Raw genomic sequence first — 27592 nt, 5'->3', positions numbered from 1 at the left:
ATCAAGTTGTGCAGGTTTGTTATCTATATATAAAGTCATAGCTGATGTTGTAACAGTTATTGAGCAAGTTCTTCTGTGCAGTGGGTTAACCTGGTAAGAAAAATCAGGAAATGGACTCCACAAAGAATATTGTAACTCTATTTTATTGTTGCAAGGTACAATTACAGAATCTTAAAAGCCTACCAAAGTTTTCTGTCCCCTCTCTTACACAAAAGAGAATCAAGGCAGGGCAAATTGTGAGTTTCTACCTCCCTACCACTACCTACTACTACTAAAACAAAGATAGCTTAAAACTTTTAGACCACTTAATTTTCCCAAGGTGGCAGTCTTATTTCCAAGATAAAATTGTTCATGATCAGGTTCTTTTTAAACCAAGAGATACTTAAGCATGCCTCACTTACTAAAGCTCTTCAAAAGAAAAAATACATAACACTTGCCTCTAGCAAAATAATAGCTGCCAGCAATATGCTGGGGGAAAGGCAGTCAAATCTTTTCTGCATACAGTCCTGTTGCAAATCTGACTGTGATCCAGCACAAAGGCTGCAATTTGATTCAGCTTGCTCCAGAGAACAGTTACAAGAAACAATAGCTCCATGTGTCTCTCCTAGCCCAAGGCAAACATTCTGCCTTCACATGTTATAATTTCATGAGAATGATATGATAGTTTGGATAGGAATAGTGGGGGGAAGGAAAAAGGTTGAAATGATTTCTTTGGAACCCTTAAAGGGATCACATCAGCCTAAGAGAGAGAACTTTTCCTTTCCCCTTTCTTGATTTCTTTTAGTTCAAATACTATAGTAACCATAATACGATTTGCCTGACTCTGCCTTAACAATGTTTTACATTTCTCACATATTACTCTTCTCATGCATACCGCTTCAGTCACTGGGGAAAGTCTTTAACCTCTCATTCCTCCTGACAAGCTTACAGGACCAGCTTTGAAGGTTGCCGTTGCCTAGCCATGATTTAAGATATAAAAAAGGAAAGATAATAGCTCAAAAAGCCTCTTTAGTCATAATTACTATGCAAACTACTACTGATAATGTCATTTTGGATAGGGCTATATTTGTCTTCTCTCTTCCATTGATTTGTTTTTGTGCCTCATTGTTGAGTGGAAAAAATAGCGGATGAAGAACATGAATTGCCATTCTGAATTCCCTGATAAAATAATAAAGAAAACAACCTTTATTCCTAGTACCATACAAATAGCAGAGCAAGTGGTAAAATCCCAGGGATTTCAAAAGGACTGTATTTTTTTATGAGGATGGGAAAATAAGATTACAGAACAACAGAGTTGGAAAAGACCTTGGAGGTCATCTAATCCAACCCGTTTGAGCAGGAAAGCCTGTAACATGTTTGATAAATGGTTGTCCAATTTCTTCTTAAAAACCTACAGTGTTGGAGCACCCACAAGTTCTGGAGGCAAGTCATTCCACTGTTTAATTGTTCTAACTTCAGGAAATTTCTCCTTAGTTCTAGGTAGGTTTTCTCCTTGATTAGTTTCCATCTATTGCTTCTGCCTTCAGGTGCTTTGGAGAATAGGTTAACCCGTCTTCTTTGTAGCAACCCCTCAAATGTTGGAAAACTGCTATTATGTCACCCCTAGTCCTTCTTTTCATTAGACTAGGCCAGGGGTCTGCAAACTTAAACACTCAAAGAACCACTTGGACCCGTTTCCCAGAGAAAAGAATACGCTGGGCACCGCAAAACTTGTGCACGCACACGCATGCAAGGGGTGGGGAGCCTGATTGAAGAGTTTAATTAAAAAGAAATAGAGGCTGCTGTGCATGAGTTCTCTCTCTCTCTCTCTCTCTCTCTCTCTCCTCTCCCTCTTTTTCTTTCCTCTCCCTCTTTCTTTCCTCTTTCCTTTCCCTTTCTCTTTCTTTCCTCTCCCTTTCTTTCTTTCCTCTCTCTCCCTCCCTCTCCCTTTTTCTCTTTCTCTCTCTTTCTCTCTCTCTCTCTCTCCTCTCTCTCTCTCTTTCTCTCTCTCTCTCTCTCCCCTCCCCCCCTCTCCGATCTTATGCTCACCTGGCAAACTGGCCTCAGGCTCTTCTCCAACAAGCTGACACACATTATTGGGCTGGCTCTCTCCTGCCCTTCCTGCTTCCTGCAGAGACACAGCAAAGGGAGGAGCCCCGCCCAATAAGCTTTCAGCTCGTCGGAACAGCATGAGGCTACTCTCTTTTTTACACACACACACACACATACAGAGAGAGAGGGGGGGGAGTGCAAGTGCCTCTCTCTCTTTCTGTCTGTCTCTCTGCAAATGGCAGAGGAGGCTGGGAGCCGCAGGAGAAGGCTCAAAGAGCCACATGCAGCTCCAGAGCCACGGGTTGCTGACCCATGGACTAGGCATAACCAATTCCAGCAATCATTCTTCAGCTTTTAGCTTCCAGTCCCCTAATCATCTTTGGTGCTCTTCTCTGTGCTCTTTCTAGAGTCTCATTATCTTTTTTTCTACCATGACAACCAAAACTGAATGCAATATCCCAATGGTGGTCTTACCAAGGCATTATAAAGTGTTACAAACACTTGACATGTTCTTGACTCTATCCCTCTGTTAATGTAGCCTAGGACTGAATTGGCTGTTTTGGCAGCTACAGCACTGCTGGCTCATATTTAAGTGATTGTCCACTAGGACTCCAAGATCCTTTTCACAGTAACTACTACTGAACCAGGTACTACTTATTATTCTATCCCTGGTATTTTTGGATGCTTCTTTACATAAAATATCTCAATAAAAATAAAATATACAAACGGATTTATTTAAAAAAAAAACCACAGTAGACTAGGCAGTTATGATTCTGCCACAAATCATCCTGCTTTGCCAGTTTTGCCAGTTTTCTGTTTCCCACTTTTTCTTCTAATGAAGAACTATGTATTTTAAAAATTGTTGCTCCCTCTTGTAATCTTAAATACTGCAGACCCTTTTGCCACAGAAGAGTTGCACCAATATGCATCCAATTGCATTCTGATCAAACATGAAGCCAGGCTAGCCCCAAGGAGAGTATCTGTGGGGAAAAAGGGTGTCTAGAGATACTACACTAGAGGTTGTGAATACATATGAACTACTTCTGTCATTAATGTCTTTGCCCAAATGGGAGTACTCTGCAACACTTTGGATTAAAACTCTTATTCATTAAATATGATTTGTTTCCGTGACATTATTTCCTTTAAGAACTTATTTACTATCATTCTAACACCATGTCAAGTATTCCACTACTTTCTATTTATAGATGGTTTATTTATGTTATGAAATTTCAATACCACCTATCCCACCTACAAGGTGACTCAGGTTCCCAGACGTTTTCAGAAATTCTCATTTATTTCTTCATTCATTCAATCCATTGCATTTAATTGATTTTCAATGCTAGCTTAATATTCTTTTAGTAATTACAATACTGTACATTTTCATTTCAATAAAAACTATGTTATAAGTGCACATATTCATAAACCCATGTGTACACATATACCACAGAAAACTGTAAGGCTTATCTGTAAATTCAAATGAACTAGTAAGGTTAAAGTTTACTTCTTCCTAAACCTGCCAACAAGGATATCTGCATTGGGTTTTTAAAGACAAATGTGTGAATTTCATAGAAAAGCAGTTATATACACAAATCTGATTCAGCATTAAAATGATCATACTCCTTATTGTTGGGACAAGGTGAGGTCAGAGTGGGAGGGGAATGTCTGGGTTGTATCAAAGAAGTATAGCTGCAGAGCCAGGTTTTTCTGGTTTTTTGTTTGTTTTATTGTTTCTTGCTTTTACTGTGTTATATTGTTTTATTCTTGGTTGTAAGCCACTTCGAATTTGCTTTAAAATGGGTCACTATTCAAATGTTTTAAATAAATCTGCACCAATAGAAGAGAATACAGGTAGCTCAGGGTTGAACTATTGAGACCTTGGTGCTCTCTGAGCTTGATTGTTTGCTTTTAGACATTTTATTACTTAACTTAAATATCATTAGTGCAAAAATCAATAACATTTTCTTACGGATTAGAGAGATAATTTCAAATGTAAATTTTTAAAACATTTGTATATTTTCTTAATTTAGCCTGGTGTTAAAGAGTTTTATTTATCTACTTTAATATTCAAAAGCAAGGAAAAATAATGGAAAAGAACAACGTATTTTAAATAATCTCTAAGTCTCCAATTAACATTCAAATTGCTGAATTATTCTCATCAAGTATAAGAAATATAATTACGGTAATATTATTTATTTAATTATGATTTGTTAATATGAGGCATTCCCATTTTCTAAAACTCTTGGAACTTTAGAAACTTATTGTGTATTCGTATTTCTGAACAACACTATTTAACTGTCTCTAAAGAAATGATATAGTTTTGAAATAATCCAAAACATGTTTCAATGTTGACAATAATCCAAAAGTTTTTGATCCAGGAGCTCCTGTTCCATTCATTTTCTTTTCTTTTTCTTTTCTCCCTTTCATGATCTGATTTGTCTGCAAGACAGCTCACAGGGTCTGATTTAATTTTAAAGGGCTACACTTTATTCACAGAGAAGAATACCTACTGATAAAATCAGCACAAAAGCAAAACTAAATCCTGGCACTTTCAAGTATTAATGCTTTTCCTCAATTCATACCTCTTCCTAAAAGAAAAAAAGAAAAGATTTAGTTTTTCAAGCATCCTGGAATAATGTATGCCCAACAGCTGCTAATATTTTAGAATTCGAAGGAATAGAACTTCTGAGATGTAGTTATCTTCCTTTCTTCTCCTGCTGACTCATCCATGAAGCAACAAAATTATGACATGAACATACAATAAGCAAATTATGCTAATAAACTGATAGTTGAAAATATTTATACAGTTTGGTATTAATAGCCTGTTGCAGATCCAATGGCGGGGTTACACTATAGTGAGAATAGATATGAACACAGGAAAGTGGAAATATTAGCATCACTGCTACAGCTCTTATGCAGAAGTTGTTAGAAGGGGAAAAATAAAGCCAAATATGTTCCATTGTGCAAATCTTCCATTATTCAAAATAATTTTCCTAATCATTCCCTCCCTTGGCACCCACATATTCAATACAATTTCCCTTCTAAAACAAACATTACATATGAAAAATAATGTGACACCCAAATATGATTTTAGTCACATATTGTCAAATAACTGGTGAAACTGGTAAAAAAGCTAGATAGCTCTTCCACATACTGAATACTGCTTAAAATCGGGGATAGTATCTGAACCACTCCTTGATTTTAATCCAGCTTAGAAACAGAAAAAAGTTCAAGATGTTTATATTAATACATGTCAAGTCTATAGATTTCTATATAAGAAATTTGGAAAGACCAAATTTGGAAAACATGCTCTAAACATCCAAAAAAGAAAGAATGTTGGATATTAATAGAGAGTCTTACTGTACATTCATATTCAAATCCTATTTAAGCCACAAAGAACAAGCAAATAAACTATAATATATTACTTGTAACAACAGTTAAATAGCAGCTCTTTTCTGACTTTTGTCTGGTTTTGGAAGTTAAGCAGGTGAGTACTTGGTGAGTACTTAAATGGGAGACTAATAAGCAAAAGGCTGCCTTTAGACTGGAAGATTATAAAAACCATCCGAGAAGAAGGCAATGAGTGTGCCAAGTAAACCGCATGACTCTGTCCATGTAGTCACTGGGAGATCAATTTGACTTTCCATTGTCTACTCTATTACTATTCCATGGGAAATGGAAGAAGGATAGATTTTGGATCAGTACTTCGTCCTTTCTTTTTCTATCATGAAATTTTTCTCCAGTTAGTAGTAGATGCCAGAGGCTTTATACTTCTTAGCAGAATGACTACAGTATTAGTTCATCCTGTCTGAACCTCCATTGAAAAACAAATGGTCCTGGCTGCCTCCTTTATTTGCTTATGCCACAAAAAGCAGTAGCAAGTACTTTCCTGCCAAGATCATAGCACAAATTCCTGCACGTAATTCGCCCAACACGATGCAGAAGTGAAATTACAGGGTCAAAGAGAAGTCAGATTGCCATTCTTTAGTTAAAATCCAAATTTTAAAAAAACAGTACTGGCATGGAAGGGATTCTCAGTAATAGAAAGCCATTTCCTATATCCTTTTAACACCAGGTGATAGCCCAAAAATCCATTTCCAAAGAAATAAAAGTCCCAGAATTAGAAAAGATTTCTCCCAAGATCATGGAGACTTGTCATAATAGACAGCTCTGAATGAGATGAAGCATATAAGACACTTTTCTCTTGTTCCGATATAAAGAATGTTCTAAGTGAATATCACAGTGCCTGGGGAACAATGCAATAAACCTTCCATTAGCGGATGATGAAAAGAAATTAAAGGTATACCAAAAGAAACACCATTCAAAATATCATTAAAAAGTGATACCTATCGTTGCATAAGCACAATTCTGCTTACATAACCGCTTTTACCTCCTCCTTTTACCTACAGCCTCATGCACTCTGTTGAAATGTTTCAAAGAGTCCTTCATAATTACACAGCAGATTCTGTCAGAGACAGGGTTCACAGATGTGTTGTTTCATTGATAAACAGACCTGTGTAGATGAAATCTGAGGCTCCTATTTTGCTGTACTGAAAAAACACCTCAACTTATATGCAAGGCTGAGAGCAAATGTAAACATAAAAACAATACTCAACATCAAAGAAAAACTCAGCTTTATTCCAGGAAAATACACAGGCAGCTTTCTTCTGGACAAGTGTTTCTCAATCTTGGCAACTTTAAGATTTATGGACTTTGACTCCTGGAATTCCTCAGCCAGCATGTTCTAGACCATATTACTATGTTTAAGACTGCTTCTAGTGAAATCAGCAAAACAATTGTACAGAATTTTAGCCCTGAAGTCATCCACATTCAGAACAGTCAAATAACATGTAGATGGAAAACTCAATAGGATCAGGTCCCAGAACAGGTTGAGTATCATCAAAATCCACTGCAGAGATGGTCATGATCCAAAACCAACAGATCTAATCAATGGAAGACTCCTCCCAAAGCCTTACCTTGAGACAAGAAAAATGATGTTGTTGAACCTGCTTTTTGAAAGTCCAGCAAAGCTTTAAAAATATTTCATTCCCATGATATTAAAGACACAGGCTATTCTCATTCAGTGGAATACTGTCCTTTTGATACTATAAGCACCTTAATATCAGTCTTTCAACCCCTTAGGTCAGGGGTGTCAAACTGCTGGCCCGCCGGCCAGATGCATCACACCGCCCACCCCAGCTCTGGCAATGGGGAAAAAAGTTGCGATATGTCGCGACACATCATGTGACAAACAAGTTAGGTCAACCACCTTTCACATCTGAGACTTTTCACTTATTCTTAATATTCATGAATGATGGCAAAAGAAAAAAGAAAAAAGAAAGCAATATTTGGATAAAAAGAAATATGGATTAAGGAGAAAGAAAAATATTCTGAAGGTATGCAATAAATATACACATTTGTAGAAGTTATATTTTAGATGCAGACGGTATAGATATACATGGATAAGCATAGGACTTCTCATTTCACAAAGTAAGATGCATTATCAAGTATGAAGAATCATAGGGACTTTTCAACAGACCATACTATTTGTCTGGTGTTGGTTGCTGATGTAGAAGTGTTTTGGTCTTTTTACTCCCGTTTTTGACTCTTTGTCTCTTTTGAATGGTGTGTAGATGTTGTTTATCTCTATGAATAGACTTCACCATAGTTTCAAATGGGAAAACGTGAGCATCCTAGACCAAGCCAAGTCCAAAACTGCTACAGAATTCCTGGAAACTGGTATTCAGACAAATCAACCATCTATAGGCACATAGAGATTACATCAAGATTAATACTAAGGCCAACGACTGAGAAGTAAACCATACCCCAATCAAAAAAATATCAACTCAAACAAGCAAGACAACAGTAAGCAACAGCCTAATCAAGAAAGCACCAAGACCACTCCCACCAATACTGACAGGGCACTAATATATAAAAAGAAAGCAAACTCCACTCTTTTCTAGCACTGATTCATTACCTAGTTTGGTAATGAAACATTTGTAAGAAAACGGCCAAGCTCGGAGAGCTCCAAGGACCCCAAAGATCTTCCCTAAGCTACAAATATTCTCTTTTATCAGGATCACAGTCCACTCTGCTTGGCAGCAGCTGTCCAAACCTTTTGCAAATATCTTGTCCGCTACTTGATTTCTGATGTTTAACTGGAGATGCTAGAAGCTGAGCCATTCAACATGAAAACCATTAAACTACTATTCCCCTCTCTGAAGGTATTCTTCCATGTATCTAGCTGCCCAGAAAGAGAGATTGCTTCCCTAAATTCTTCATAAGATCCGATTCTAATGAAATGGCATATCCACAATAACAAAAGTAGTCAACGTATTGGGAAAAAGCAAGGAAGCAGGAATATTAGGTGAAACTCGGTACAAGTGAAATCATTCTACTATATCCAGCTTGCCCATGTTCACAAAATTGTCATCCATTTCACTGTTCTAGTTTATGTAACAGAATCACATAAATTACTAAGCCAGATGGCCTCTCTCATGTACTACCTCTTTCTGAGGACCAGATGTCAAGTTAATTGCAAGTGGAAAACTGAAGCAGTTTATGCCAATAAAATAATATTAAAATGCTAATATTATTTCAAAAAACATTTTTAAATATTTCCACCTGTCAAAAAAGAGGGCATATTTAACAGCCGCACCGCCAGACATATGGAAATATTTTTAAAATGATGAATGGCTCTCTTTTGAAAAGTCCCCCTGACAACTTTTGCAATGTTATCCCTTTTAAAATAACACATTTCTCTTTTAACTGAGGAAAGTTTGTTGTCTGGTCCTCTTGGAAACCCTAACTAAAATATAGTAGCTAACTTGTAATTGCTACTTATATGGCATTTCAATTTATTATCCATTATAAAAGTGGAAAAACCAGTCAACCCATAAACAAAAATACAGAATAAAAAAGCAAAAAAAATCTCTCAAATTTATCTTGGGTAGATCAAAAGCTGATCTGCCGCATGAAGAAGAAGGTCTTCCTCACAAGCAGCTAACATTATGTCTGGCACTAGAGCACTACATAAATCCAGACACCTGGCAACATGGCAGATAAATAGAATTTATGTGAAGTGTTACAGAACAAAGTTGTAACATAATATAGGTGGCTATCTATACACTGTGACGTGCACATTTAATACCCTTCACAACACTACTGGTAATGAATATTTAAAACTGTTTCTATATTTCAAACATTTTAAAGCAAAGCAGGAAAACAAATGTTAAATCAATGTATTTCACATTTTAAAATAAATCCTAAAAAATGAATTATAATAAAGTTTGCTTTCTAATGTGAAATGCATTTACTTAAGGAAAAATACTATCTAATGTGGAACTGAATAGTGTTTTTCTCCAGAAAAGCTGATTCAATAATACATATGTTAAATTTATAAGGTTTGCTGTAACAGGCTAGACAGTCTATTCCAACAGAGAAGGGAGGGAGGGAGGGAGAGAGAGACAAAGGGAGAGAGAAAGAGAGAGAGAGAGAGAGAGAGAGAGAGAGAGAGAGAGAGAGAGAGAGAGAGAGAGAGAGAAGAAGAAGAAGAAGAAGAAGAAGAAGAAGAAGAAGAAGAAGAAGAAGAAGAAGAAGAAGAAGAAGAAGAAGAAGAAAGAAAGAAAGAAAGAAAGAAAGAAAGAAAGAAAGAAAGAAAGAAAGAAAGAAAGAAAGAAAGAAAGAAAGAAAGAAAGAAAGAAAGGTTTAGTTCTGTCAAGATCCAATATATCAACAGTGGTCCAGGCATTCTTGCCATGTTTATCAGCTACTTTTTCAGCATCCTCTGGAGACTTCTCAGGCTGAGGGACTCAGGCCCTAACAGTACTCAGAGCCCTGGGATGCATGAAATTGTGTGCAAGTTCAAGTATTTTGGGATGCCTTAGTAGAGAGAAAAAGCTGTTTAACCCCATAAATGGTTCAATCAATGGGAGGGAAATGATTTGAATGTACAGCCTATCTGAAAATAAGGAAGGATAAAGAGCCCCATATTCTGAATGGTTTGTTGGATCAAGGAAAGTTTAAAAAGCAGAAATGACTGCCAATAGCCAAACCATCTATTTTTTTTTTATGAGTAGATGATCAATAACCTTTTTTCATGGATTATGTGATAAATCAAGGATAATGTAATAAATTCACTTTCTCCACCCAACCACCATTAGTTTCTCTGTTCTCTCCTCCTTAGTATATTTTTTTATTTTTTTCCCAACTTCTGATGAGTTACGTACAACACAGCTTTTTTATTATTATTTTGTATTCTATGTATTTCCTATAGTCCTTTATATTAAGTAATTTAGTATCTACTATTTCCTTTCCTGTTTGATTTTTTTCACCTTCAACTCAACAAGATTCCTGCAGGAATATTTTTTGCTTATTATATATTTAAAGAATATGGTCTTCACCTTTGTCTCAAATTACCCTGATCTCTTATCTGTCTGGACATCAGAATCTAATTTCACTCTTAACAAGAATAATGTGGACAAATGGAAACATACCCAGAAATCTAACAAAAACTAGAAAATGCTACAGAAAAAGCAGGTGTATGAAATTAAAACAAAAAAGTACAAAAATTCAAAATAAACCATTTGCTCAGCAGAAGCAGATAGGATAGGGTTTTAGCACAAAGGACTAGACTCCAGATCAATCACACAGTTTTTATCATTAGAATTACATCTATTACTTAATCATCCTTAACTATACCTATACAAGACAGGAACTGGTCATATGTTACCTAGTCAACAAGTCCCTTCAGAACTTGTGTGTCACTTAGGATTTAGAACTATAATATTGGTCAGAGATGTAGATTCTCCTGAAAAATAATCACATTGTGATATAATCTAATCAGATGGACTATCTCCAACTCATACCCTTACCCAAATGCCATTAAATCTAATAATTCCCATTTATTAATAATCTCCATCAACTGTTTACCTTTATCCAATTTGGAATGGTTTTCTATTGCTTTAACAAATATGAAAATAACCTTCTATTCATACAGTCCTAGAAATATCCAAGATATTTTGAAATGGTCTGACTGCTAAGCAGTGAAAGGATACGTGGAGTGCCTTCTGTCCTACACACCAAGTAGAGGCATGCTGCTATGACATGGGTCATCTTCCTCCCACGAGTTAAGTGCTTGCTCACCGCCATTTTGAAAAAGTTGAAGGCTGTATCAAGACAATGTTGATTTAGTTGCAGCTGGTTCCCTAAATGATGGATCTGGCGTTTTCCTTTAAGAAACAACAACAAAAATTAGAAATCATTGGCAAAGCATTCTTATAATTAAGTAAAAACTAAAAGAAGGCTGTATGCTTAGCATATTCTTAACTGTGAAGCAATATGCTCCAAATATTAGGAGTGAAATGTAAAACTTACTAATTTATTTTATTGTTATTGTACTTTTATCACTTTATAAGTAATTCAAAGTGGTGAACAAACATAATACTCTTTCCTCTTCCTATTTTCTCCACAACAACCCTGTGAGGTGGTTGAGTTAAGAGATAAACCACCTTTCGTGCCTAAGGTAGGACTAGAACTCACAGTTTCCTGATTTCTAGGCCAGCACCTTAATCACTATGAGATTAAAAAATAAGCCAAAGTTTAGTAGCATCAGCATTTCATTTGAAAATAACTAAACAGACTGCAATATACTTCACAATCTCTAATAAAACATCCCATGTTCATTTGGATGCAAAATAAATATTTTGATATAATGCTTTGGAAAAGCAGATTTTGGTATCACAGAACCCAAATCACAAGTAGGACAAAACCGCAACTTGGGAAATTGTCCATAAAAAGAATGTGCTCTCTACAAGTTTTCCTTGTAATGGTAGTGCTCTCTCCATACATTAATATTTTGGAGAGCGCTCATCTACCTTCTAGAAAAAGAATAGATTTTCTTCCAAAGCTCTTTTGATCATATTTCTCCACCTTGGCAAAATGTATGGACTTCAGACTTCCAAAATAGATTATAGAATTGTGAGATTTGAAGTCCACACATCTTCAAGTGTTAAAAAACACTTCTTGGGTGATTCAGAAATGATACAGCATGGCTGTTGAAAGTACAGTGAGATATTAGTAAATGTTTTAGCTCTGTTAACAATAGGGCTACAACACAAGAAGTTATCTGGAGATGTCCAGATAATTGAATATTTCCTGAAAATTGTGCTGAAATTTAAGATCAGGATGCCTATGAAATGGAGTCTAGAAATTTTTGGTCAGTACTGGAGCAAAGTTTAAGTGTCATTCCATACAAAACTCTACTCCTAGTTTCCTCTACCAAAAAAACATAGAAAACTGACAGCAGAAAAAGACCTAATGATCCATTAAGTCTACCCTTTGAGTTTTTTTGTTTTTGTTTTTGTTGTAAGAAAACATCTTTAATAACATATCGTGAAGCAGTATAGATCTGACCTAGAGAAGAGAGCAATGAACTATTAAGGGAGGAGAAAAGTAAGATAACTCAGGCCTAGAAAAGTGGATAGCATGAAAAAGAAACTCATAATAACTCTGACTTGATTTTGCTTTACAAGATAGGGCAGAAAGAAACTGACAGATTCTCAAGATTCTGTTATTCTACCCTATAATAATATAGGGCAGTGATGGCGAACCTTTTAGAGACTGAGTGCCCAAACTGCAACCCAAAACCCACTTATGCATCGTCGAGTGCCGGGTGGGTGTGGCCCATTGGGTGGGCGTGGCCCATTGGGTGGGCGTGGCTGCAGTGGTAACGGCAGACTGGGTGGGACTAAAAAGTTCAATCAATCAATTCCAACTTTGCAAGATCTTTTTTTTTCTGTGAGAAGTTGAAATTGACTGATTGAACTTTTTTTTTTTGCACACGGCGGCGGAGGCCTACAGTGAAAAGATTTTATAAAACCCAGCTGAAGGCCTAGGACTGGGGCGATGGCGCGCGTGCCCACAGAGAAGGCTCTAAGTGCCGCCTCTGGCACCCGTGCCATAGGTTCGCCACCACTGATATAGGGCATTCCTATAATCTCTGTTGCCTCTTATTTCTTCATCTTACCTACCTCTAAGGATTGACACCTATTGATTGGTGGGTAGGGGTAAGGGCTCTTACTTGTTGCTAAACTATACTGAGTTTGAAATTCTACCAACATATTGCAAGTTATCTGAGGATGTATCAGTTGATCCCACCTAACCTTCTGATAAACTCTGGCTAAAAATGCATAAGGTGGAAAATAAATAATGTTTTATTGTCTATTCTAATCAAACAGCTTGCTGAAATATTGGTCTCTGCTGTCAAGAACACTATTCTTGTAGCTTTATGCTGAGAAAATGACTTTAAGTCCTGGGAATTATAATTTGCTTCTCCTCAAATTAATTAATATCATGGGGGGGAATTCTTTGGTTCTTTATTTTAAGCATCATTTGATCTGTATTGGGTACATTCATACTGCATTTAATATCTTGCTTATCAAAACTTTGGTTTTAATCAATTGCTGCCTGTGAGCCTATGGATATAATTTTAACACATAATCAACAAAACAGTTTAGTCATTCCAATTTATATTCTAAACTACTGCCAACTGGTGGGAAATAATTCATTTGCTTTCTTTGGTAATTAATTACTTTGATTTAACTGAACCAAGCTTTAACTGAATCACCTGGAGATTCTCTGTATGTTTGTCTGTATACAAATCCTTTCTTAAGAGGGCTTAGGACAGGGGTGTCAAACTGCCGGCCCACAGGCTGGATGCAACATAGCAAAACCGTGCCCACCCCATTGCCGGCAATGGCAAAAAAGTCACAATACATCAAGACACATCACGAGACTTGTGAGTTTGACACCCCTGGCTTAGGAAAAACAGGCTCCATTGGTGCCATTTTCCAGATAAGACCAACACCAACAAGAAATGGCAATTCCCTATTCCGAAATCATAATTCTAGCATTATTGTTTGAATTAAGTTAGGCATTGATTGTTCACACATGTGCCAAAGTTGCAGTAGGCTCTAAAGTAAACAATAAATCAACTATTTTTAACTGTGTCAATCTGTAATTTAAATGAGCTGTCTGACTTAATAAGCAATAACATTGTTAATTTCCCTATAACATACCATAGAAGAGAGTATACCCACAATTTTCTCATTCATATATCTTAAAATCAAAAGAATAATCTGTTTCTTATCTTAAGTTAAGCCCAACAAGAAATTGCTCCTGCTGGCCACAGAGCAGCTGTTTCTCTTAAGACTGTTAACATTTCCAAATTGCTAGATGAAAACCTATTCCAAGTATGAAACTACCACAGAAACTGTAATGCGATCGCACAGATATATATATATTCTTGCATACAGCTGTGTTGGGAGGCTGCACTGAGCTGGAGCTTCCCACACAAAACTAATACATGAACTTACAAAGAAAATACACATGCTATGATTGCCATGTTACAGTCCATACACTGACTACATACTAATTCCTGTGCAGAAATATTTTCTCTCTACCAATTTTGTAACGCTTGGTAAAACCTTATTTTCCTTACATGAGAAATACTGTAATTTAACACTTGACTGTAATGAAATGACATTCCATTCAGCTCTGCAAGCAAAGCAATGTGGTTTTCTTGCAGTTTTATGCTTTTTTAACTCCTTGCAAACTGCATTAAATAATCATTTCAGCTAGTGGCATAGATGTATTTTTATATACAGACATGTGATACAAGGAATATATATCTAAATCTCAAAGCCAGTGCATGGTATCTACTGAAATATAACTATCAATAAATATATTCTACTAGCAAAGTCTAATAATTTGCTTATATTAAGGTAAGACATGTTGCAAAAGACTGAGATTTTGAAAATATTTAGCATTTAATGTAAGAATCCTGATACATTAGAATAGATACTTTTTTACTGATGTTTGTTTGCATATGTAAATAGCAATTCTGCCTTCCATCTTTTCATTCCTGTTTATTTCTTCCTCCTCCAGCTATCTTTTTATTGCCTTCTTCACAAAACTTGAGAATCAAGCTAAATGTAAAACTCCTGCTTAAAAAAAGTCTAACAAATCTTTTTGTCTTTTGTTTTTGAATCTATACATATATACATATCTGTGGGTGCTGGAATGGAAAAATTCAGAGTACAGAAAATTTAGGGTAATTTAGTTCAGGAAAATACAAACAGAGTTAGTATAAATGCACATGAAAATGAAAATTCAACATATTATTTTCAATTCCTAATATCAACTAACTTAACTGCACTGTATCCTGCACTATTAAGAACCTGAATTATTTAGTTATGCCATCATGATGGTGATGATGGTGATGATGGTGATGGTTGGTCACAATCAGCCAAATGTTTAAAGTATTATTATTTAGATTTATATGCCACCTGATACCCATCTTTTCTATATTCCAAACTTATTTTGGATCCTAAAAGAGATTTATAAATATAGATACTTCACAGCTTCATAAGAAAATCAGTTGATCAATAATTAGCAGAAAGCTTTGCTATATTCTATGTTGGTTAATCTCCCTTTGAAAGGCAGAGCCTCCATCATGCTTTTTTTTCACCCACTTGTAAACAGCACAAAAGTTTCCTAAGGCCGAAATGTTTCAGGGAATTTAACAATCTTTATGGAAAAAAAAATGTGTAAAGCTAGAAAAGAACATGTACCCCAGAAAAAGAGAAGTCTCAACCCCTAACCATGCCAAGAAGTATTTTAAAAGTCAGGTTATAGATGTTTCAAATAAATATCTGCTTGTCCAAGACCACACCATCTCTCTCACTAATCACTTAGGATTGATGGAAGTTAAATGAGCAATTAACTCCTCATCCCTTTCAGATAGAAATTAAATTTAAATTAATTCTGAATTGATCAATTCAGCTACATTTTTTGTAAATGGAGATAGTCCTTTAAAGGAGCAGGGCTGTAGACCCTCTCTGGTTTTCTTGCATAAACAATATCTAAAAGAATGCAGACTATATAGCAATACATTGTTCTCTAGCAATTTTCCTTTTTTAATTTTCAATACACTAGATAGACTTCAGCTCTTTAAAAGAGAACCTATATCTAGCCCATCTGTTCCAAACAGCCAATAAACAGGACAAAACTGCAAATCTTTCCACTTGTATGGAACAAAGCCAAAGGTAAAGAACGCAAAGCTCTCTCCACTCACCAAATGGAAAGGCCATAAGCCTTTTTAGCTTATGGCTTTTGGCTTTTAGTTTCTCACATAAGACAATTCTAGCCAAAATTTCAAGAAATGTACTCTTCTAGGCAAGTGCCAACAACATATATTGTTTCCTTTGTGTACTTCCATTACAAAAGGAAAATGTGCATTAAAATCTTTTATATAGAATCCAGGAAGCTTGGCACAATATAGCCACCGTGAAGTCCAGTGTCCTGTAAAGCAACACTGTTAGGTGTATCATGGACCACTATTCCCATTATCCTCCCAGCCAGACTCACTAAAGATTATGGAACTTGTATTCCATTGTATAGATAGTCCTCGAAATATGACTGTAATGGATATTGCCATTACAGTCACATGTTGTGATGGTCGTTAGTGAAGCATCTCACCTAACGACCCTCTTGTTCCTATTCTCCCCAATGAATCGTTAAAAAATTGCCCGGGTCTTTAAGTGGAGCATGGGATGCCTCAGAGGTGGGGAGGCCCTTAGAGGCCTAGCCCAGACCCAGGCCTACTTCTCCTGGCCCTACCTCATTCATGCCATGCCATTTTGTTACATGAATAAAAGACTTTTTAGGATAAACAATGCCTGGAAGTTCTTTGAAGTGTTTCATTAGTCGGAACCATGACAAAGGCCTTGCCCACTTATCCCAAGACACCCTATGCTCCGCTTCCTTCCCCTTGAGTCCCCCACAGTTCTTTTCCCATTCCCATCTTTAGGCCAGATTCCCACCCTACCAGTCCAAACATCTTCCTCCTCACTTAGTTTTAGAAGAGCTCCAAGGCCTTCCAGAGCACCGGGATGAATTGCTTCTTTCTACAGCTGCATAGCACAGGTCCAAAAACAGCCAGCATTTCATCCCACCCACAAAATGGCGGCTGGGTTCAGATTGCCACTGTGTGGCCCAAAGACAAACTTTATTTTGCTGCCTTAATGAGGTCTACACAGTGCTGCAGAAACTTTCTGCAGCATTCAGAAGCTTCAGCAGCTCTGTGCAGCCATTGTTAAGGCAGCAAAATAAAGCAGTTTGTCTGGAGGCTGCCATTTTGTCCCCACCCACAAGCAGGCATATCAAAATGGCAACCATGTTCAGGCTGCCTCCGCAGGGCCGAGGGACATGTGGCCTGCCCTCCTTCCCTAACATGAGAACCAGAGAGCTTCAAAAGGTAAGTGCAATGGGTGATGGGCATGGCAGGGGTGGGATTGGGGAAAAGAGTCAGGGGAACTACAACATCCCCGTGGGTAAGGGTAAATGACAGCAGAGGTGCTGCAGCCATTCTAACTTTGAAACAGGGTCGTATGTAATTTTGGGATGTCTATTGTAACTTTGAATGTTCATTAAGTGAGCTGTCTTATCTCAAGGACTACCTCTATCTAGATTACAACAGGTTAAGGAAGTAACTATCAGGCAACATGGTGTCCATTTCTTCAAGGTCACCAATTCCCTGTTCCATTTCTTTATTTAGATTTTTTTTTTACTAGAAGCTACCATACTGTGAAGTAAATACCTAACACATAAGATAGCATCGTTTCTATGTAGCAGAAACCTTTCAGAACTTCTATAGGCTCCATCTCAGAAATAAAAATAAGTGACTCTTCTGTACAAGGGAATTTCCTATATTCCTGTTTCCAGCCAGAACCTTAAAATAAAGTACATCTGTCCAATGCAGGAAGAAACAAAAATGTGGTGAAATCAATGGGGGTTAATAGTTCTAGTTCTCACATTCAGGACACATCTGCTGCCTAAACTTGCAACCTCAAAAACTTTGCTTCAGTTCATATTTACAGGAAATGTACAACAGTTATGGAAACAAGTTTTTAAAAGCTCATATATCTCCAAGAAAAGTTCAAAAAGAAAAGGGGAAAAATAGTTTTCTGAATCTCCCTCAACAATGAAGTTTCCTAATTCTCCATTTTGCTATCATTTAGCCACCACTAAAAAAGATTTTTTATTTTGGCAAGCTCTTTCATGAAATGAACTGTAACAAGTAATATTTTTAAATACTGATAAGGGGACTAGTTTATCAGGCTTTGCTGTGCTATTAGACTAGTTTATATTATCTTGAAATGATAGACTGTCTGGAATCAATGGAACCTAAAAGTAATCACAACTAAATATCATTATAACTGTTATTATTTTATTAATTATATATAGCTGTTCATCTCACAAAATGTGACTTTGGGAGATACACAGCAATCAAATAACAAATATAAAAATAAACAATTAAAAAAAATATAAAATCCAGATTCAAATAAAAATTATAAAAACATAATCTTAGGGCAGTGGTAGGCAACCTTGGCTCTTTTATGACTCGTGGACTTCAACTCCCAGAATTCCTGAGCCAGCATGCTGGCTCAGGAATTCTGGGAGTTGAAGTCCACGAGTCATAAAAGAGCCAAGGTTGCCTACCACTGCCCTAGGCAAATGGAGAATAAGAATCGGCTCTTAACTAAGGAAAAATTGTGTTTTACTCTTTGAATAATTCTGTGATAGATTCTAACAACTCTCACAAAGAATGTACATAAATATAAGTTGTATTTGTTTATGGAAAAGGGAATATTAAGCTCAAATTACTTTCCCACAACTACTATTTGTTCTCCAGTTGTTGCTGCTAAGCACCGAGTCTCCCCGTCAATAAAACCATGTTCATCTATGACTTGGGGACAGATGAACAAGAGGATTTGATATATGTTACCAAGACCTGCCTGAAAGAAAGGGGACACTGCAATAATCTTTAGCAACAGTTTAGCTCTGACCAAGGTCCTTATTCTGGAGCTTGCAGGATCATCATGCTGGTTTTCGAGTTCCCTCCATTATTACTGCTGGGGAATTTCAATCTCTGCACCCTGCACAATCTGCCAGTCTGGCAAAGTTCAGGATTTCATAAACACCATGAAAACTATAGACCCATCCCAGGCAGTTTTAGGACTGACTTTCATAAGCTGAGATCTATTTGATCTAGTTTTTCTTTGGAGCAGTTGCTATATAATATGAAGATAGAGGACATTATTGAGTCCTTTTCCATGGTCGGAACATTTCCTGGTTCAAGTGATCCTCATATCCACACAAAACTTCTCCAAGATAGCAAAAGCTGTTTTCTCTCAGGCACCTGATAAATCCAGAAAGTCCCAGAAGATGCTTAGGGATTTTCCCAGCAACCTGGCAGATAATTCTGCCAAGTGTTAAGGTCGGTCAAGCATCTAATAAGATTGCCCTCAATAGCCTTTTTGTGGATTCAGAGGCACTTTGGCTTACTGAAAATCTTCAGGAAATGGAGGAGAACAATGCCTAAAGACAGAATGTGAGCATAAGAACTCATGTCTGAGCCTACACCATGCAGATAAGGACAGTGAAACATTTGCAATACTCCACAGCGTATTGTCCGACATCTTTATTTAAAATTACGCAAAGCCTTCTTGAGAAGGGTAACAGAAACGGCTATCACCTAGGTACCATGATGCTTTTGCACAATACTTTACTAATAAATCTGCTCAAGGTAGAATCTGAATTAGCCTTGTACTCTCATCTGGGATTATTTTTCAGTTTACGAACTCTGATGAAATGGCCAGGAAGGTTTAGATCGATCCTGGTTCCTTTGATGGCCTAGGGACATGTGAAAAAATAGGCTTGGTAAATAAGCCATGACTCTTTTGGGGGAGAGGGGGATGATATTGTAATTAATGCCATTAAGAACATGTTGTGTACCCTCTTTTGAAAAATTAATAAGAAACTGTGTAAAATTTCTATCAAAGAGCATAAACCGTAGATGAAAAACTTGTGACATTCGACAGCTCATTCAAAAAGATGCTGCTCTTGCAACAGTAATAACATTATGCAAATATTACAGGAAATATATCCTCTCTTCAATATTTTTAGTCATATGCAAGCTTCTAAAATGTAACTTATTTCCAGCATTTGAATGTTAGGCAATCAAGCAATAAATTATTATATAATGGAGCAAATTCCAGATGTAATATATTATAAATTTAGTGTCTTTGTTTTCGTACCATTACCCTGAAGAATTACATGCACAGTTTTAGGAATATACAGATATTCAGCTACTTAGCTTTGTAAATATGCTTATAAAAGTTATTACCCTATAATCCAGTGGTTCTCAACCTTTTTAATGCGGCGACCCCAACCGGTCGTAAGTCGAGGACTAAACCGGTCGTAAGTCGAGGACTAAACCGGTCGTAAGTCGAGGACTACCCAACCGGTCGTAAGTTGAGGACTTTCCCTGCCTGGGAGCGCCGTGCATGCGTGGTTCCGCCCCCTGCGCCGCCCGAGGCATAGCTGGCAAGTGGCAGAGACGGAGCAGGCCAAGGGAGGTAAGGCACCCGCCGGAAAAGGGGGGAAAAAATGGCGGACAAAAAAAATGGCGGATAAAAAAAATGGCGGACAGCCTTGCTTGGCGACCCCCATGAAATGGTCGGTCGACCCCAAATGGGGTCCCGACCCACAGGTTGAGAACCACTGCTATAATCTTACTAAAGTGTTTCAGGCAGACAAGGGATGGATGGAGAATTCTCAGTATAAAGGAGAAAGTACCAATATTCTCACTCACCTACACTGAATTCTGTTCACTGTCTGCAGATAATTCCTATCAGGCTTAGAAAATCAATTTGGTGTAATGGTGAAAGCATCAAGCTAGAAACAGGAGACTGAGAGTTCTAAGTTCACTTTAGGCAGAAAACCAGCTGGGTCACTTTGGACCAGTCACTTTCTCACAACCCTAGGAAGCAGGCAATGGCAAACCACTTCTGAAAAACTTTGTCAAAAAAAACTGCAGGGAGTTGTCCAGGCAGTTTCTGAGACTCGAACACAATTGTATAGAAGAAAAAAAAAGTGCTCAAATACAGTCTGATTTATACAGATCTGACACTATATAATTCATTATTCAAAGCCTTTCAAAATAAATATTTTAACGTGCTATGACACTTAATCTTGAAGTCCTTACCATAGTTCACATCTGGTAACAACCCACAGTGAAATCAGTATATGGCCGTACATACTATGGTTCACTGACATCATGTGCATGTTCCTCCATTTTGTTTGTTGTGGCCCTCTTGTTTCACTTCTATCAGACTGAGGTTAAATTTCCCTAGATCTTTTCCCACAAGTTTCAGCCAAGGCCTTTTTTTTTTTTAGCTGATCACTTTCCAGCTGGGACATGACTGGGCCAGCAATATGAAAGTTGATATGGGGCCAAGCAACATGTGTATCCAAACCACCATATTTGGCGTTTGATTAGCTATCGTACATTGGTTGCAGCATCATTCTTTTAACTGTTTCATTTTGTATTTTGCCATAGATTAAATTCTCTAATATTGCAATGGGCAGAAAGAGCTGCAACCAAGACAACAATCAGATAAAAGAAATCAGAGTCTGAAACAGAGTTATAAATTGAATAAGCATCTCAAGCAAGACCTAGTTGTCACAAAAATAAAGGAAGGGAAGGCACAGTCAGAATTGCAAGATACTGTTACTGTGATTTTATAATAAAACTAATATTAGTATGCTTGACTTTGGTTTCCTAGTCTCTTCTATATTAAACGGCTGACACATATTCAGCACAAGCAGTGCATTTGGAAAACACTGAGTTTTTCTCTCATCTTGAAGCAAAATCCAAATTGCACCATATTGCAGCATAGGTAGTATAATAATCAACAGAACAGTGTATTTGCGTAGGAATGCCTATGCGGTTTATATTGCTAGAGGCATTAAGTTAGTGCTCCAAACAATATAACAGCTTGGTCAATTCCACTGATGATATCACCTGTAACAGTTAATTTCTATTCTTGGACAAATGAATCAAAGTATTTAAATTGCTCCACTTGCTCTAGTAGAATTAAGATCTAAGTAACCAGAGTTCTGCTCCCCAGCTATAAGTCATAATTTGCATGGCTAGTGATCAGGAATTATAGTTGTAGATCACAATATATCGAGGCCACTAGGTTGCTTATCCTATAATTAAAATTTATTCAGGAACTATAGCTCAGCAACAGGAACATGCAGAGTTAATATTTTATAAAATATTCATAAATATATGAAATTTAAGATCACATAAAACACACAGTTCCCTCAAGGGTATTTATACTGCTGTTAACATATTTTAAATACAGTTTCAACCAAACCCCATTTACCACTAAATTTGACAATACAGAAGCTACACATCTAATTCTCCACAGGGAAAAAAGCTCTTATTATAATGACATAAAAAACTGCTTTATGATTCCTAGCACTGATTTCATGCATAATACAAGAAACGAGCACCAATCATGATCAATTCATATGTAAGAAATAAACTGTAAAATTAGGGTTTCTATGATATACAGGTAGTTCTGTAACCAAACCTGGAATTATGATTGTATGTTATAGTTGTTGTAGAGCAGATCACCATGTGATTTAACTCAACTTTACGACTACATCCTGGTTCTGCTAGATGCAGTCATTTTAAGCAAGCACATGGCTCATTAAATGGATGAATGAAAAGAACTGCCTGCTGAAAAGATGCAGGTAATTCCCCTCCATGCACAGAAGGGAATTGAGCTGGAAAAAAGAAGCTTGGATCTTTGTAATGCAAATATCTTTTCTCAGCCCAGGGCTGCAGTTCCCCTCCTGCTGGAGAGACTCTGCCCCAGCATTTTTGCTCTCAAAAAGGCCGGCAAAAAAAGTCCCTCACAAGGGAATAATATGAAAGTAGGTAGTAAGGTAGAGGTTGATGAGATCCATGATTCTGGATATTCTAATCTTAGTGCATTTTGGTTAGGCCGGGTGTGTTGTGTAGTACAGCTGCCATGGATTCTTTCACTAGTTCCGGGTCTACAGAGGTCAAGAGTGCTGTGACATTGAATGAAACAATAATATCATCTTCTTCTATTATAAGGTCTTTGATTTTCTGGAGGCAATGTAATGGGGAGTTGATAGAATATTCGCTCCCCTCTGAAAGATATCCAAGCTTTTTTCTAAGTTCTTTAGCTATATTGTGTGTTGAGGTCCCTGGAAACCATATAATTGAAGAGGTACATGGGTTAAAATTCTTTGCAGCCTTAGCAAATATACTATCAACTCCCCACATTATACTGATCTCTGACTGTAATAAAAGTTTGAAAATAAACCTTCTTTGTTCTTCAACATGATTAATGAGGTAAGGAAAAGCCACAATTGCCAAACTGCTCCCTGGGCAACTACAGTCAGAGACTACATTGACGAGTAACCAGGAGTCACAGGTGCCCCAGATCTCAAAAAAGGAGGAAACTGAACTGCCAGCTCCCCCAGGACATGGCTCGCATGTGGAGAGGAGAGCAGAGCAAAGACACTCTCTGTGAGGCTTCTCATAAGAAATGAACCTACCCTTCCAAATGAGCAACATTGGGGTTGCCTCTATTTAAGACAGTGGTTCTCAACCTGTGGGTCGGGACCCCATTTGGGGTCGATCGACCATTTCACAGGGGTCGCCAAGCAAGGCTGTCCGCCATTTTTTTTTGTCAGCCATTTTTTTTGTCTGCCATTTTTTCCCCCTTTTCCGGCGGGTGCCTTACCTCCCTTGGGCTGGGCCAGCTGGTGGTCGGCCTGCTCCGTCTCTGCCGCTTGCCAGCTACGCCTCGGCCGGCACAGGGGGCGGAACCACGCATGCGCGGCGCTCCCAGGCAGGGAAAGTCCTTGACTTACGACCGGTTGGGTAGTCCTCGACTTACGACCGGTTTAGTCCTCAACCTACGACCGGTTTAGTCCTTGACTTACGACCGGTTTAGTCCTCGACTTACGACCGGTTGGGGTCGCGGCATTAAAAAGGTTGAGAACCACTGATTTAAGAAGAGCAGCAAGCTCAAGCCTTTGATTGACTGTTTTTTAACCTAGATTCTGTGTGCCTTGTCTTTTGTCTTGTAACTGTGACTCTGGACCTGGACCTGCTGACAACTCTACTATGATGCTTGGACTCTTAGATTTCGTTCAACTCTTGTACCTTATGGTGGGGATTTGAACTTGCTCTCAAGGGAAGCCTACTGGACTTTGGAAGACTTGGTTTCTCTTATTTCTATGTATTTCAGCATGTATCTTTCCTTTGGCACTTACTATTTCCGTGAAAACATCGTAGTAAGGTTTGTAAATCTCTGGGTGTGAGAAAGAGATTTCATAGCCTAAAGCAGCACAGTATCATGTCAGGAGAGAAAAAATGAACATTTCAGAAAAATTATAATATGAATTAAAACTGCTAGTGGGTATGTTATGAGAATCAAACTGGAATACCTGATAATTTCCAGCACAAAATGTGGACAGGAAAGAGGGAGGAATATCTTTTATGATATTAAATTACTGACCTCTAGACATAAGTCAAAGATTACTTTTTAATTATCTTCCCTTCAAATGTCTTTCTCCTTAATCAGTATAACATAAAGGTGAACTAAGACCTACAGAATGTAAAAAACAGGAAAATCATGCAATCCAATTTCTAAAAGGAAAAACATCTGTTTACAGAAATTCTATCAGATGGAAGTACAGTATACAGATACACCTTGACTTACGACCACAATTAAGCTCAAAATTTCTGTTACTAAGCAACAGTTGTTAAGTAAATTTTGCCCCATTTTATATCTCTTGCCAAAATTGTTAAGTGAATCACTGTAGCTATTAGTAAGATGGCTGTTAAGTGATTCTGCACTGACTTTGTTTGTCAGAAGGTTACAAAAGGTGATCACACGATCCCAGGACACTGCAGCTGTCATAAATATGAGCCAGTTGCCAAGTGGCTGAATTTTGATCATGTGACCATGGAATGCTGCAACAGTTGCAACTGTGAAAAGTGGTCATAAGTTGCTTTTTTCAGTGTCGTAACTTTGAACAGTCACTAAACAAATGTTGTAAGTTGAGGACTACTGTAATGCAAGTAATAAATATAAGTGCATCCTTTCCCCAGGATATTGGTATTCTTACAAAGGCATATTTGACAAAAATTTCAGAGTGCAAACTAAATGCTGACTTTTTGATATCTTTAAAATAAGTTAATCAAACTGATCTGCCTGAGAAGACATCGCTATGAAAATGCCAGACCTCTGTGATATTACAACATCAACTAGGTTTGACAACTGAATAGATTTATTTTTTTCAGCTGTGGTGTAATCAAAACAGGGGAGAGGGAGTGATTTGTGCAACTGTAATGCTTGGCAGAGTAATTGAGTATCACGACTCACTCAGCGGCCTCATATAGATGTTAAAATTAGGAAAGGAGAAAAGGCCAAACCCTGTGACACCCCACAGAGTAGGGGCCAAAGGTGGGACCTCTCCTCCCCAATCATCACAAACCGGAATCACCAACTGGAATTGTCTGGGAAAGAAACTTATAACAAATTTGACAGCAATCATCTTTGCACCTGTAGATGTATTTCTTGAGGAAGAGTATAAAGAAGTGATAGATAAACTATGGAAGAATTTATGGGTAGACAGGATGAAGTGGGAATACAAACTATAACTGGTGGAGAAATATTGGAAAATGAAGAAATTAAGCATTATAAAATGGATTTTAAAGTCAGAGTGGAAACAGAAACGATAAAATCAAGAGATGAAAAGGGACTTGCGCAAAGACTTATTTCTGAATCTACAAAAGAAAGTTTCTAACTCCTTGAAACAATCTTTGAGACGGAAGACAGTAAGTCTGCATGGAGATTCAATCCTATGACAGCAACTTGATGGACTAAAGATTAATATTTCGAAGCAAAAATAAAGAATTCAGAGTGAACTAGTTTAATCAGGGTTAAAATATAGAATATTGTTATAAAAATCTGGAAACCCTTTATGGATGTTTTGCCAACATTTGGACAGAAATTACAACAATTTGGGTGTTTTGAATGGAGGCAAAGGGTTGTTGAAAGAAGTGGTTCTTGGTTAACAACAATAATTGAGACCAGAATTTCCATCACCCAGCAATGAGATTTTAAAGCACAATGTCACATGACTGTATGGCTTAATGACCACAATTCTAGCAGTCCCATTTGCTACTGTTAAATGAGAATTACAGATTGTTAAATGAGGACCTCCTTGTGACTTCAGTTTGCATTATCTTTTAGCACTGTAAAATTTTTTAGTAAAAAGTATTGTCTTTTAAAAAAATTAACTCCCATCACCACTAGCTAACAAACTAACAGAATAATTTACTGACAAAGAAATCTACCATCTTCCTACTACATATAGCAAACTGCCATGCCAGCTACCTGTATATCACATCCTCAACTATCTATGTATCTAATAACTGTATCATCCCCATCCACAATGTGCACTAGAGGATTTGTCTTCATCCTTCAAAAAATGAATTGTTTCTAAACTATAACTTTTATGTGAAGGATACCCACTCTTCTTTAAGAACTTAATTCCCCATGACAATATAGGACCTGTATCACTAGGAGTGGGATGCAAAGTTCTCATATTAAGTCCTTTTTTAAAAAAAAAATCAAATGCTAATAAGAAAAAAAATTACAAAGGTGTTTTTAGAGTTCCAACCATTGTTGACTTAGCCAAAACGTGGGAAAAAATGAGGCTGCCAAATACATTGTGCACAGAAACCAAAAGGATGTCCTTACATGCCCCAATATTGTATATGGTAATAGAAAACATTTTCAGCACCTGCACAATCTACTAGCACATTGCTTTTATTGCTAGAAAAAAATTCTCAGAAACTGTGTGGCAGTGAGCCAGAAATGAGTTTGTTACATTCCTTTCCGTCAAGTGAAAGAGATTAAACAATCATGCTCTGACAGTAAGACAGCTGCAGATTTACCCAAAAGAGGAGCCCAATTCTCAGAGCAGTCAGGGTCAACATTTTTTCTTTCAAATGCTTTATGAAAAAAAGTTGTTCTTCTTGTTGATGATTTATAGTGTGAGGGTTTGGTGAATCAAAATCTGATTAAACCCATTCAATAATGCCACGGATTGGGCTAGCAAAAGTTGATGGAGATGAGAGAGCCAAACAACAAGGCTCCAGGATTCATTCCGGTAGGTTAGAAGCCTTTGATGGGAGTCCTGAGAAATATATTTTTGAAACAAAGGATCCTCTGTTAGGTTGCCTTTTCATGAGGATGCCCTAAATGGCAAGAGTAATATTTCAGCGTCTGAGTACAGAACTGAAAGACAGGGGACTTTCATACCACTAGGGAAAGATTCAAAGATTCAAAATCAAAGTTTACATTCTCCATAAACATCACCCAAAGAGTTCCACAAGAAAACTTCCAATTCAACTAGACTTGTGTTAGTCCATAAAACTCCCAAATAATACCAATGTGTCCTAAAAATCTAATTTATTTTCACAAACGATAGAAATCGTAGGAAGTCAACTTAACAAACATGAAACTAGAACTAATCCATTTTGCTTCTGTCAATGATTGACATGCTTTACTATTTTTCTGTATTTTATATGATTTAT

The 27592-nt window shown here is 37.2% G+C and overlaps 1 protein-coding gene across 1 annotated transcript in view; it reads right to left on the bottom strand.

The window, feature by feature from the left end:
- Positions 1-27592, bottom strand: part of BRF1 (BRF1 RNA polymerase III transcription initiation factor subunit) — a gene marked incomplete at its 3' end in the record, with an annotated part of 159380 nt that overhangs the window by 116333 nt on the left and 15455 nt on the right. Inside the window, exon 3 of the mRNA XM_015823490.1 lies at positions 11085-11258. Coding sequence (XP_015678976.1) covers positions 11085-11258 — 174 coding nt within the window. The remainder of the gene's footprint in view (positions 1-11084; positions 11259-27592) is intronic.

This window comes from Protobothrops mucrosquamatus, unplaced genomic scaffold (assembly GCF_001527695.2).
Source record: "Protobothrops mucrosquamatus isolate PMUCROS unplaced genomic scaffold, P.Mucros_1.0 scaffold1886, whole genome shotgun sequence".
Lineage (NCBI taxonomy): Eukaryota > Metazoa > Chordata > Lepidosauria > Squamata > Viperidae > Protobothrops > Protobothrops mucrosquamatus.
Note: the sequence above shows the minus strand (reverse complement) of the source record. Positions and strands in the feature narration are given on the sequence as shown.